General features: G+C 38.8%; 2 protein-coding genes across 2 annotated transcripts in view; both read right to left on the bottom strand.

Annotated features, from left to right (window-relative positions):
* si:ch211-191a24.4 overlaps positions 1 to 14,755 on the bottom strand; it is a 75,359-nt gene that overhangs the window by 47,418 nt on the left and 13,186 nt on the right. The window lies entirely within an intron of this gene.
* Positions 1,185 to 14,130, bottom strand: rnf125 (ring finger protein 125, E3 ubiquitin protein ligase). Its single transcript, XM_009294557.5, has 8 exons — positions 12,397 to 14,130; positions 11,397 to 11,493; positions 11,281 to 11,318; positions 6,788 to 7,258; positions 6,649 to 6,699; positions 4,717 to 4,825; positions 2,070 to 2,177; positions 1,185 to 1,976 (listed from the first exon to the last, which is right to left on the bottom strand). Exons 1-8 carry the CDS (start codon positions 12,486 to 12,488, stop codon positions 1,911 to 1,913), a joined length of 1,032 nt encoding a protein of 343 aa, XP_009292832.2. The 5' UTR covers positions 12,489 to 14,130; the 3' UTR covers positions 1,185 to 1,910.

The following is a 14,755-nucleotide window of genomic DNA, read 5'->3' as shown; positions in this document are numbered from 1 at the left end:
TTTTATAATGAACTCATTAATCTTCATTCATTTTAGACATGGCATATACTGTATGCTGTACAGTAAAAGTATGCAAAAAAAACTGAAAAGTTATTTATACATATGAGAAGTGTTTTTAAACTAAATATAGATTTTTTGTTGGTTTACACATGTACTTGCTGAATTATTTCAAGGAATTAATTGCAATATTTCAAGAGTAATTAATTAATTGAGTTAAAACCGCATTATTTCATTTACCAGAAACAAAAATATAACATTACACTGAATTCATTTTTTTTTGTGTGTGTGTTTGTGTGTGTGCCACCCCTAGATTTGGTGCGGCCTCTTCTGGCCACCCCTAAGAAAATTTTCTGTTACACTGCCTACACCACAGTGTAACATAAACAAAAGTATACTACAGTATTTAGTTTATCACTAACAGTTCATAAAATAGCCTACTTAGTAGCATTCAGTGTTGTACTATTCAATACACTTTAGTATGGTGCAAAATCATTATAGTATATATATATATATATATATATATATATATATATATATATATATATATATATATATATATATACATATATATATATATATATATATATATATATATATATATATATATAGACCTTTTTCATGGCTGCTGCCTGGAGGGCGCCATAGCGACGAGCGTCTTCCGGTAGAGTGCTAAAAACTTCCGTTTACAGCGTGTACAACTGGTAATTTGCGCTCCGAAAATAGGTTTCAATAAGGTTTTTAATGGATAACAGAGTGTTTTTGTGACACACAACTTAGAAATGTGTTAAAGCCGTTATAATCTGTCACATGTGGCTCAAGTGCGTCAGAAATACGAGAAAAATGTTCTCCTAGTTCACGTGTCTGCCGTCAGAAATACAGTGGGTGTGTGCGTTCCCGGCCTGTCAGCTGTTAGCTCAGCGGCTCTTTAACACACACACACACACACACACACACACACACACACACACACACACACACACACACACACACACACACACACACACACACGCACAGAGAGAGAGAGAGAGAGAGAGAGAGGGAGAGAGCAAACCAGAGCTGGCATGAAACTTAACAGGTATGAAAGTCGTGCAATTTACAAAAATGACCAATAAAAGTCTGTTACTGATACTCTGCTGGCTGATTTGCTGTTAATTCTAAACGCGAGCCGTTTGTGTTTTATTTCATGTGTTGTTTTTACCACGGTTTGTGTTTTTCTGTCATTTCGAAATGACACTAGCCTATATTTTCACTTTGTCACAGTTATTAAATCAGTGTGTCAGTGACACAGTACAGGCTACGTGTGTGTCAAACATTTTGGTGAACTACATTTGTTTGGGCTGGTTATATATTTGAAAGAAAGAGAAACTGTTGACTTTAGCGATGACAAGGCTTCATTTAAACTGCAGAAGATGCCGTCTGACAACGAGGGGAAAATGCCTCACAGCAGCTGTTTTCCATCCTATTAGATCGCATTTCTTTAAATGATCAGTCCAGGAGATGGTGCTGATGGACAACAGTATTAGTTCAAAGAGGATAAAAGCAGGTAAAATAGATTAAAACTATCGTTTCAAAGCTGTCCAAATGTGACTGTTTACACGCATCAGCTGCAGACCGGAAGTTCTTCGCATTCTCCTTGCTCATACACGCAAAGCATAATGGGTAATTTTGCGATCCAAGAAAAAGGTATATATATATATATATATATATATATATATATATATATATAGGCTATATATATATTATTGTAATAGCCTATTTCCATGTGGGACGCCATTATATAATCGATAATATACCTCATCATCATATCTTCAATCTTTCACCGCCATCTCTTTAGTTTATTAATATCCTGGTGATTCATGAATGTCATCGTTTTTGCTGTACAGACCATGTCTGAGAACTGAAAATGCGGTTTAATGTTGTTGATATGACGCCATAAGCGCAAGCTGCAGATTCACCTCATCGGACTGCTGGAGGGGCTGCGGATCGGAAATCACAGTTAGGCACTGACATTTGAGAAATTATCAGAAATATGGAGAAGTTATTTTTAGTTATGAAGGTGACAGGCTTACAGTTATATCGTCCAGGTAGAAGCGGTGGCGATGGTTGAGGTGGCCGATGAAGTCGTGGCTGTAGTATTGTGGATCTCCGTGAGGTGTCGCTACACACACTGGACACACCTAGAGGACGACACACACAAACACACACACACAAACAGGATTTTCACTGCTTAGGCCCTGAAGGGACAGTTCAAAAAATGAAATGGAAATATACTCACTGTTTACACACCCTCAAGTGGTTTTTAAATCTTTGAGTTTGAACACAAAGGAAGATATTTGAAAGAAAGCTGAAAAGGTGTGACCATTGACATCAGTTGGAAAACAAAAAACTAAATATGGTTACCAATTTCCATCTCTCTTCAAAGTATCTTCATTCCTTTTCTTTTTGGCTTAGTCCCTTTATTAATCTGGGATCCCCACAGCAGAATGAACTGCCAACTTATCCAGCACATGTTTTAGGCAGTGGATGCCCTTTCCGCTGCAACCCGGGGTTTCAGCGTCAACGCTTGACTGAAGACGTGTCTGAATTTGGGGCTAAAGCGATCGTCATAGCAGCATCAGCCAATGAAATTCAGTCAGCAATAGGCCACTGTCTAGGGGGTGTATATGCATACAGCGATCTGATTGGCTGATGCTTCCGTCGGCGCTTGAAAAGTTGAGCTAGTCCCAACTTCTGCAGCGAGCAACGCCTCTGAAGCAGCGCCGACAGATACACAAGAGCTGCGTCCCAAATGGCACACTATACACTATGCACTCATGCACTATGTACTTATGCACTTACACACTCAACAGGGTAGTATATGTGTGTAGTGTCGTCCCAAATGGCACACTAATATTTTTTTACTAAGCGGAAATTCAAACCGTTTCCCTGATGACGTTTGACGGTTGCCAAATCATTGAAGTAAACGGCCGAATTATCAAATAATACCTGCCGTGAGTATTGCCGCAATAACTATCGGGAGGCGCTATAATCACTCTCGTAAAAGAATTTTGCTTTCACCATCCAAATTAAATAAAGTTATTCAACATGTGCGTCCGATAGCTCCGCCCCTTCCGCTACGTAAGCAAACCTGCGGTCGTTGAGTGCGTGAAGTGTCCATCATTACACACTTCATTTTAGCGGCTGAATGAGTGCCATCATCCGGGTAATTAAAGTGCACTTATTATTTTTAGAGTTTTCAGTGTGAACACACTACTTACACTATTTATACTACAAAATGGCGTAGAATAGTGCATAAGTATGCGATTTGGGACGCAGCTTATGCAGTTCGGCAACGCTTGACGTCACCCATTCAAAGTGAATGAGAAGCATTGACGCTGACGCAAATTTTACAGTCTATGGCGTAAACATCCACACACTCATACACTACAGACAATTTAGCCTAGCCAATTCACCTATACCACATGTCTTTGGACTGTGGGGGAATCCGGAGCACCCGGAGGAAACCCACGCGAAGGCAGGGAGAACATGCAAACTCCACTCAGAAACGCCAACTGACCTAGCCAAGGCTCAAACCAGCGACCTTCTTGCTGCGAGGCGACAGCCCTACCTAATGCGCCACTGCGTCACCCTCAAATCTTAATTTTAGTTTAAAAGTAAGAAACTCTTTTAGTAGGAAAGACATTTTAATAAAGTAGGAAACAGGACTGGAACAAGTGAATGGTGGGAATTTACTCAATTATCCTTTTAAAACTGAAATATTTTCAGTCTTACGATAGTATCTGTTTTTATGAATTAAAATAAAAGAAACATGACTCATTAATATAAAGATTTGTCGGTTGATTCCTAATTATATCTACTAACATGCTGAATATCACAACCACCATTAATTAACACTGAAGGTTTACACTGAACAGTGTAAAGAAAGTTAACTTATCAGCATATTTCCCTAGTGAACGGAATACATTACGAATTGCAAAAATATTTTTTGTAATACAAGTTTTCTAAAATGTTGCCTTTATTGCAGATGTGCAAATAAGGCACTATCTTATTAAATATGTGCTAATTTGCATACATTTAAGCAGGTGAAATTTAGATGACGTCGTTCAAAATTCTCATTGCATATTATGTCAAATGTTTTTAGAGGAGATTTTGAGTTTCTCTTTTTATCACTCAACCAAGTAAATAGTGCAAATTAAAGGTTTACCTTTTTTTTTTTTTTAGAATATTTTGTTTCATGCAAATTTTGTCCAAATTTTTTTGTTTCATGCAAATCTCTCCAAATACCTTCAAAATATACTGCATGAATAGAATTGTGCACTTTGGTGTATTTAAGTTCTGCTGAAGTGGAGAATTGTGGCTCAGTGCAGGAAATAAATCTCACTTTGAAAAAAAAAATCTGCATTTTAAAATATGTATTTAACAAATTGATTAACACTTGATAAAAGAAACATCTATAACCACCCCATTTTTGGTGTTTTCTTTTCTTTAGACTGAAAAAAAATATGTTTAAAAAAATCCCTAAATCTTAAAACTGACAGGTGCATGAAAACGTTTTTTTGCCTTCATTGTCTTGTCATAACATCACCGCTAAAACTCACTTCAGCTTTAGATTTAGCTGAAATTAACTATATTTGTTTTTAGAACTGAATGTGTAGTGAGTTTACAGAAATTCATCAAATTGGATATTATGAATAGTCTGTATGAATTCTGACTCACCACACGTCTGCTGTCGCTGGCATGGTGGATATTGCAGTGATTTAGTAGTTGAAGTTCATCAAATCCATTATTCTGACAGTATGGGCACACAAATGTCCTCAAAGAAACACTAGCGAGGAGAAATGAGAAAAATAAGTGAACCTAAAAGATTGTAATCTCCTACAAAACTACTAAAAGGTAAGGTTCCAAAATAAAACTGATAAACAGTTAATTAAATTATTAATAAACCAATTAAAATGCATGAAATGCAAACTGGGTGGTGCAAAACTTCAAAATAATGTCGAGCTGCAACAAGCAAACAACAATTGCGTCGCGCCTTGCACCGCATTGCACCCGGTGTATGATAGGGCCCAAAAAGGCCTCACCTCAAAATAAATAAATAATAATAATAATAAAAAATTAATAATAATTCTGAATATTACAAAAACAAACAAAAAAATCTTTTTTAAAGCAATGAAATCAAAACGTTTTCCTCCTGTTTTTATATGCTTATGTTATTTAATGTATTTATATAGCACATTATCGTGTATATGTGTAACCCCGCCGGTCCTACGCCACCCAACCTGCTCCGAACTGGTATCGAACTGGCGACCTACCACATGGGAGTCGGTTGCCCTACCAAGGAGGCTAAAAACCATGGCCTCTTGCGTGTGTCGCCATAGATATATACATTAGATGTCCCCTGGCCTATTGTTGTCTATTGGACGGAATGCGTCGATAGCGCCGCCATCTTGGTACAGAGTAGCGCTCCTTTGAAATGAATGTGGGACCAAGGTACAGTGGAGGACTGTGGCCATCCAAAACCAGAGATATACACATATACACATATATCTCTGATCGGGAGTTTTCCTGGATGTTAGTATGTAATTTTTTTTTCTAATTACAAAAAATATAATTTTACATCACTTTTCTACATTGATCGATCAGTGACCGCACGGGCATTCCTGACAAAAAGCTTGTGTTTGTGTGTACAGAAATGTACTATTCACCCTCCCTGTTAAATTTGATCTAATCATGTCCTGAAACACAGCTCCTCTCCTGCTTTCACTTCTCATACTGACGAAGGGAGCGATTCGTTTGTGAAGGAATCCCCCGAACGACTCTTTCACTAGTCGACAATAATACAAGTTTCTGGCACCGCAGCATCTCGTTGTCATATTTATTTTGCATTGTTTGCTGATTTTATTAAAAAAAACTAGCATAAGCCGAGTATTTAGTGTGAGTTGGAGCTGCTTTGCCTTATGATGAATGCAGTAAGTGACTGTTATCATCAATAACGTTACCTGATTAGCACAAAAGTTCACAACATACAAAAACAGAAAAAAAACTTAATAATACCTATGAAATGTTCTGCCTTTGTGCTTTGTTTTCTTTGTTTGCTCGTTACAACACCTGTAGACAGTGCTAAAGTCCCGCATCTTCACGTAATAACACTGTCTTGACTAGTGCGGTTGAATGACATTTGTCCTGGGAGCACTGTACCAATGTGGCGGCGCTATTGACGCATGCTCAGGGTCCCTATGCGATATCTAGTGTATATATCTATGGTCTGTCGCTAAAGCACCTTTAGAGGTCAGAGGAGTGAGGTTTACCTGCAGAGCACTTACTAGCTGGCCTCCGTTACATATGACCATACACCCAAAGCACTTCACAGTCATGAGAGGGGAGGGGGGGTAAAATGATATAATCTTTAATTAAATATCAAAACCTTCGCTCCCTCCTCGAAACAACTTTTCTTTACTTCTGATCACATGGAATGTCTTTAAGGCGAGGCTCTCAGTGAGTGTCTCTGATTTATTCATCTATTTTTCAATCTTCTTTCATTTTGTTAGCAACACAACATCCTTCTTTCAACAATCCAATTGGTTCCCAAAGAACTAAATCTTGCATCACCCTACTTGACCTTTACATAAGCAGTCTAAAAGTCCTCACCTTAAAGGTTCCTGCAATAGCCCCATTAAAGCGATCTCTGTTTGCCATGGCCTGTGAACAAACAAAATAAGAGTCATGCACAGCAGAATGCATACCTCTTAACTCTTAACTCTTACACTGATCTTTTGATGGGACTCACCAGTCATCAAGCTGCTCCTGTAAGGAATTCCTGTGCTGGAATAGGGCAATGTTCTGCAGCAGTGGAGCTGGAGCAGGTCTTGGGGTGTTCTGGAAAAGTCCACCGGGGGCAGCAGCAGCGCTCACAGGCTGCGGTGCGGGGTTGAACAGCCGTGGAGCTAGAGCTGGTGCAGGAGCAGGAGCAGGTGTCGGGGCAGTTTGGAAAGGAGCATTTTGGGCAGCAGTAACACTTGTAGGATGTGGTGCAGGGTTTAGCAGCTGTGTAGATGGAGCAGTTAATGGAGCCACTGGAATAAAAGCACTTGGGCTTGCATTACGTCTTGAAAATCGGTTGCGTGATCTAGGAAAAGGTTGCGGGCGGCGATCGAGAAAGGGAGGGCCTTGATTTTGTGGAGCAGCCTGATTGGGTGGATTCACTTGATTGACAGTGTCTGTTTGTTGTGTCTGTGAATTTCGAAGCTGGGTGATGAGACTGTTGGTTTAAAAAAAGTAAGCTGGTCATTTTATATATATATATATATATATATATATATATATATATATATATATATATATATATATATATATATATATATATATATATATATATATATATACACACACACACACACACACACACTCACACACACACACACACACACACACACACACACACACACACACATATATATATATATATATATATATATATATATATATATATATATATATATATATATATACAGTTAAAGGCAACATGATTATGTCTCTTGTGAAATCGAAGGATTTGAATAATATGTTATTTTAAACCAAATGCTGTTTCATAGAGAAAAAAAAAGATTTTCTTTATCCATGACATTTTAAACGTTGTAGTTGTAAAAGGCTAACAAATTCTAAAGACTAAAATCTTTTGTCTTTGCCATGATAATAACAGTACAAAAGGTTTTAGTTATTTTGCAAGGTGCAAGTATTCAGCTTAAAGTGCATTTTTACATTTTAAGGCCTAATTAGGTTGATTAGACTAAGTTAGGTTAAATAGGCAAATTGGACAACAATGGTTTGTTCTGTAGCCAATTGAAAAGAAATAATTTCTTAAGGGAGCTAATATATATGTATATTATATATATATATATATATACACACACACACACACACACACAGTGCAGAAAGTATTTGTAGCGCAACACACAATACCCCATAATGACAATATTTTTGAAGCAGGTTTTTATTCAGAATATCTCTGTAAATTGCTGCATCATTCATCTTTCCCTCTATCCTGACTAGTCTTTCTGTTCCTGCACCACCACTATGCTTCACTGTAGGCATGGTATTAGTGTGGTGATGAGCGGTGGCTGGTCTTTTCCAAACGTAACGCCTGGCATTCAGTCCAAAGAGTTCAATTTTAGTCTCATCAGACCAAACAATTTAGTTTCTTATGGTCTGAAAGTCCTTCAGATGCCTTTTGGCAAATTCCAGGCGGGGAGTGGCTTCCGTCTGGCCAGTCTACTATACAGGCCTGATTGGTGGATTGCTGCACAGATGGTTGCAACCTGGGCTCATTGTGGAAACGTAGTCCCGCGGACGTTTCTGGAGACCGCGGAATATGTCCCGGCGGGTGCATACGGCTGCAGTTTTTGTTTTCGCAAATCCGAGAGGGGCCGCTGTTGTGCGCTTTTTCGCTTCTCAGACGTCTCTCGTGAGTGCGGGTCACGCCCGCGATGTTCTCGCGTGAACCCACCGGAGGCCGCTGTCCGACTGACCGGATGATTGACTGCGCGACCGGCCAATCGGCCGACCCGCCCTCCTCCTTCCCCGAACCCAACCAATTTTACCGATCGACCCGCCCGCCCGCTCGCTTCCCTAAACCCGAGCAACAGTTTACAAAATGCCATCCAAAAAAATAAAAGCCCCGATTTTTTTTTTCTAACTTACCGCGTTTTCAGATTTTACCGCGTTCTCACCCTGTCACGAAACTCGTTCACTTAATTTTTGGGATTCTGTTTTTGTCTTACCTGATTGCTGGAACTGCTCTTCCCCGGACTCGAAACCGATCGCCGTGGTCAACTCCTCTCTGCATCTCGAGCCTGCCGACGTACACGGTGAGCTGAGTGGACAAACGGGTTGCAGCAGGGAAGCCCTCCACAAGGAGGTGAGGCAATCGCGAAAGGGAACAGCGTCACACCGCTCCGCAGCGTTCGCTTGAAAAAAATAAACACGGCCGTACGTACCCCCCGGGACGTATTCCGCTGTCTTCAGAAACATCCGCGGGACTACGTTTTCAAAATGAGCTTGGGTTGGATGGTTGTGCTTCTGTAAGGTTCTCTTTTTGCAGAAGAACGCTGGAGCTCAGACAGAGTGACCATCGGGTTATTGATCACCTCCCTGACTAAGGCCCTTCTCCCCTGATCACTCAGCTTAGATGGCCGGCCAGCTCTAGGAAGAGCCATGGTGGTTCCAAACATCTTCTGCTTATGGATGATGGAGGCTGCTGTGCTCATCTGAACTTTCAGAGCAGCAGAAATGTTTCTGTAACCTTCCCCAGCCTTGTGCATCGAGACAATCCTGTCTCAGAGGTCTAAAGACAATTCTTTTGTCTTCATGCTTGGTTTGTGCTTTGACATGCACTGTCAACCCTGGGACCTTATATAGACAGATATATGCCTTTTCAAATCATGTCCAATCAACTCAGTTTACCAGGTGAACTCCAATTAAACAAATATATAAAAGACCATAAAAAAAACAAAAAAAAAAATTCACCCACAAAGAAATGCAAGGATATTGGACAGCAATCTGCATTCATCAATAAAATTTGACTGTAATAATATCTTGAATATAATCTTATACTGGCTGATTGTTTGAAAACAGGTTATTATGATGTCTGATATAGGCCACTGCCAAACAAAATAGGACGGGACCAAACTTACAGCCTGATCTCACGAGAAAACGTAAGTATTTTACGTTTTGCCAGTTTAGTGGCTAATTCGTACAAATTTGTACGAGTTCAGTCATACGAAATTGTACGATTTTAAAAAGGAGGCGTGGCACCCCACCCCTAAACCAAACCATCATTGGGGGATGAGCAAATTGTACTAAATTGTACGAATTACATTGTACGAATTCATACAAATTAGCCACTAAATCAAACAGTTGCGAATTGCTGTGAGATTGTGCTGAACATTCATGTAAGAATGTCTGTTGGGCTAAAAAAGATTTTGAGCTGATTAAAAACTAATGTTTTTTTTTTTTAATTACAACGAGTCAGCCTGGGCAAGGCAGTGGTGCAGTAGGTAGTGCTGTCGCCTCACAGCAAGAAGGTCGCTGGGTCGCTGGTTCAAACCTCGGCTCAGTTGGCATTTCTGTGTGGAGTTTGCATGTTTTACCTGCCTTCACGTGAGTTTCCTCCGGGTGCTCCGGTTTCCTCCACAGTCCAAAGACATGCGGTACAGGTGAATTGGATAGGCTAAATATGAGTGTGTGTGTAGATGTTTCCCAGAGATGGGTTGCGGCTAGAAGGGCATCCGCTGCGTAAAAACTTGCTGGATAAGTTGGCGGTTCATTTCGCAGTGGCGACCCCGGATTAATAAAGGGACTAAGCTGAATTAATAAAGGGACTAAGCCGACAAGAAAATGATCGAATGAATGAATGAACATAACAGCCTTTTGTAGAATGCATTATTTTAGTTTTCCTATTTGTTCAAGTCTGCTATGTGAATAACAAACATAATCATAGGGCAATTCGTAACTTTTTGAGTTAGTATCTATGAATATGTACGATCTGATTTGTACAATTTAGTACGACTTGCTCATCCCCTGATGACGGTTGGTTCAGCGGCGGAACTGGGTGCTACACCTCCTTTTTAAAATTGTACATTTTTGTACAACTGAACTAAATTTGTACAATTAGCCACTTAACTGATCAAACGTACAACAGTTTTGTTTTGGAATAACAGTTGCTGAAACAGTCAACTTGTTCTTGAGTATTCGCAGAGCAGCTCTGACCATTACAAAATGGTGGACTGCTTAAATATGGTGGCTCATACACTCTCAGAAATAAAGGTACATGAGCTGTCACTGGGGCAGTACCTTTTCAAAAGGTACAAATTTGTACCTGAAGGGTTCATAATGGTACCGCAAAGGTACTTTTAAGGTACATTTGGGTACTAATATGCACCTTTGAGGTACCACTGTGGATTCTTTGGGTACAAATATATATCTTTCGACAAGTTACTGCCCCAGTTACAGCTCCTGTGCCTTTATTTCTGAGAGTGTAGAAACATACACTCTAAAAAAATGCTGGGTTGTAGTAACTCAACGTAGGGTCAATCATGAACCAACCCAACCATTGGGATAAAAACGTTATTTAAATTTTATTTAAAAAAGTTAACCAATGGTTGAGCTTCTCTATACTTGACCCAATGTTGGATTAAAACATTCAATGAATGAATGTCAGTATTTAAAAATAAACACATACATCAACTACATACAATAGAATTCTGACATTTGCTTGAGACTTACTTCTGTATGTTTCTGCCATTTCTCGTGCTACTAAAACGCTGAAATAAAATGTAAAATATTAATAATCTTGCAATATTTATTGATGAAAAGACTGATATTTCTTCTGTATTTATTACCCCTCGAGTAGTTGCAGAATTGGGGATGTGTCGGCTTCTGCAGTGTGGACAGTGAGACCTATATTGAAAACACTGAGTCAGGCATCGCTGGCAGATTCTGGAAAGTACAGAGAAAAATGAATGCAAGTAAAAGAATAAAAAATAAGCTTTCATAACACAAAGACGTTCATGTGGTAACAAGAGTGGTTATCTTGGTCTACTCAACATGTGATGGAATTTCCCTTAAGAAATTGCTTTCGCTTTTAGTTGCCCGTAAGTGTTTCGATTGTTTATCAGAAATGATATTAAAATATGAACGAGGAAATACAGGAGTAACACTTTAATATAGAGGACACATTGCTGGATGATGTATTTAATAACATGAACAACAATGCTTGTACAACATTTATTAATAGTTGAACGTTTACTAATGCATTATTAAAGTCCAATGTTGTGCTTGTTAATATTGTTAATGCATTGTGAGTTAATGTGCAATGAACAACTATTTACATTAAATAATGTTAACAAATATGAGCAGAAATAATGTAATTGATGTATTGTTAGTAAATACATTAACTGATATTAACTAAGAATCCTATATAGCAAAGTGTTACTGATATTGCAAATACATATGAGAACACAAGCATTGAATTAACAGCAATTTCCAACACACACACACACACACACACACACACACACACACACACACACACACACACACACACACACACACACACACACACACACACACACACAGCTTAATTCACTGTATCCATTTGATAAGCATTCACTTGTCAATACTAGTTATTCAGTTTTTAAATAATTAAAACCAACTTTCAGCATAATCATACATTATATTTTGTATTTCTGCATAAAAATATACAATAAACATTAGCATGTGTTATGTTAAAGTATCTGACTTTGCTTATTACGTCTCTTAAAACCTACATGTTTGATGTACACGTTTAAATCAACTCAGCAATTCACCATTTATGTCAAATATATGTGAAGGCACACTTACATTTTTCCACAGCAAGGTTGTGAAGGTGGCAAAGGATTACATATTTTTTCCATGCACACGAGACACTTTTCTTCTGAAGTGGTCATGTCCATATTGTCTGCTGTCTAATGTGTCTACTAGTCTGTACTGATCTTCTCTTTCAGTTTAATACAGTGCAACTTCCTTGTAGCTGCATAGAGGGAGTGGATTAAGTTCCTGTTTACTTTCTCCTTGTGATCATAAATATAGAACCGGCCGAACCTGAAAGCCACTCATTTTCTAAACAAATCCTGAGGGATATGATACTGTGACAGAAAGGATTTGTGTGTGCGTGTTATACTATAGTCTTTTAAGGTAGTGTTTCTCTACCATGTTCCTGAGGACCACCAGCTCTGCACATTTCCCCTGTCTCCTTAACCAACCACACCTGATTCAGATTATCAGCCCTTTAGCGGAGACTGAAAGAACTGTAATGGGTGTGAAAGACAAAGGAGACATACAAAACATGCAGTGCTGGTGGTCCTCCAGAAACGTGGTTGAGAAACACTGTTTTAAGGCATTTAAAAATCTTTTTTTTTTTTTTTTTAAACCTGTTTTCTATGAATATAGGACAGTTTTCTTTAATGTGAATATATGTAAGTGAGTTTTGTATTTAATACACTTACATTAGCAAATATGTTATGATGTATAATAGAGTTGATATGGGAACAGTTCCAGGGGTGATTCTTATTCAGAATGCTGTGGGTCAGAGTAACATTTACTTTTGCCTGTCAGTCAGTCAGTATTTAAAGAGTTCAGATGCAAAAAAACTCTAAATGATGTGTGGAGTTTTCTTAAAAATATATAATTTTTATCAGGCTCCAGTGTGTAGGTTTAAAAATTTCACTTTTAATGGCAAATATTAAGTTATTTCAGCCTGATCTCATGAGAAAACGTAAGTATTTTACATTTTGCCAGTTTAGTGGCTAATTCGTACAAATTCGTATGAGTTCAGTCGTACGAAATTGTAAGATTTTAAAAAGGAGATGTGGCACCTAACCCCACCCCTAAACCCAACCGTCATTAGGGGATAAGCAAGTCGTACTAAATTTTACGAATTAGATTGTACGAATTCAAACGAATTAGCCACTAAATCAAAAAGTTACGAATTGCCGTGAGAAAGTAAAATGACTCAACATAAACAAAGGAGGCTGGACTATTTTGGAAATATTCCAGAATATGTTTTACACAACAGATGCCCTTCCAGCCGCAACCCAGTGCTGGGATATATGTGACAAGCAGCTGTGAATTTTCAATTTAACGTGTACAATATGTTCTTAAAAAATAAATGTAGGCTTCTGTGTTAATATCATTTCAGTCAGCCAGCCCCAGGACTTTCGGTGAACTGTCATCCCATACAAAATCACCACGTTTAAGATCTGATTTCTTTAAAAAACAGCGAGCTTTACTGCCTAGCTGATGATATACCAAACAAAAAATACTGCATTTAAATATATTTTTCCGTGCCATGTCTTTAAAAAATGGAAACTAATTTGACCCCAATGGAGGGCGAAGCAGTGGCGCAGTAGGTAGTGCTGTCGCCTCACAGCAAGAAGGTCGCTGGGTCGAGCCTCGGCTCAGTTGGCGTTTCTGTGTGGAGTTTGCATGTTCTCCTTGCATTGTTTCCTCCGGGTGCTCCGGTTTCCCCCACAGTCCAAAGACATGCGATACAGGTGAATTGGGTAGGCTAAATTGTCCATAGTGTATAAGTGTGTGTGTGAATGTGTGTGTGGATGTTTCCCAGAGATGGGTTACGGCTGGAAGGGCATCCGCTGCGTAAAAATGAGCTGGATAATTTGTCGGTTCATTCTGATGTGGTGACCCCAGATTAATAAAGGGACTAAGCCGACAAGAAAATGAATGAATGAATGCTACAGAGTTTTGATTTTTCAGCAAACGGTTGTGACAACTGAACTTGCAGTTAAAAAATGCTGTAATATTCTCTTTACTGGCAACACGGTGGCTCAGTGGTTAGCACTGTCACCTCCAGTGGTGGAAAGAGTACTGAAAAGTTATACTCAAGTAAAAGTACCATTACTTGCCTAAAAATGTAGTGCAAGTAGAGTAAAAGTATCTGTTGTAAATGTTACTTTAAGTATGAGTAAAAAGTAGCCCTTTCAAAAGTACTCAAGAGTAGTGAGTAGTGAGCATTACACTATGAAAAGCTGATGCGTTTACATGTAATTTGTGCATGTGTGTGTAAACGTACCATTCTGTAGTGCATTTAGTTGTTGCCCAGCAGGCACACAAGGTCATAAGACATTAATATTAGGTTAGATTTAGGTTGTCATGTCAGGTGACCAAAATGCGATGTCTAGCCAGTGTCAAAGGACAACGTTAC

Source organism: Danio rerio, chromosome 20 (assembly GCF_049306965.1).
Source record: "Danio rerio strain Tuebingen ecotype United States chromosome 20, GRCz12tu, whole genome shotgun sequence".
NCBI lineage: Eukaryota > Metazoa > Chordata > Actinopteri > Cypriniformes > Danionidae > Danio > Danio rerio.
This window is presented reverse-complemented; position numbering and strand designations above follow the sequence as displayed.

What these genes read in the sequence shown, in the direction of transcription:
- rnf125 (XM_009294557.5), bottom strand. Translation starts at nt 12,488, where the DNA reads ATGGACATGACCACTTCAGAAGAAAAGTGTCTCGTGTGCATGGAAAAA. An exon ending in AATGGCAGAAACATACAGAA is followed by an intron (nt 7,259 to 11,280) that starts GTAAGTCTCAAG and finishes TTAAACCAACAG; the next exon opens with TCTCATCACCCAGCTTCGAA. An exon ending in CAGGAGCAGCTTGATGACTG is followed by an intron (nt 6,700 to 6,787) that starts GTGAGTCCCATC and finishes GTTTGTTCACAG; the next exon opens with GCCATGGCAAACAGAGATCG.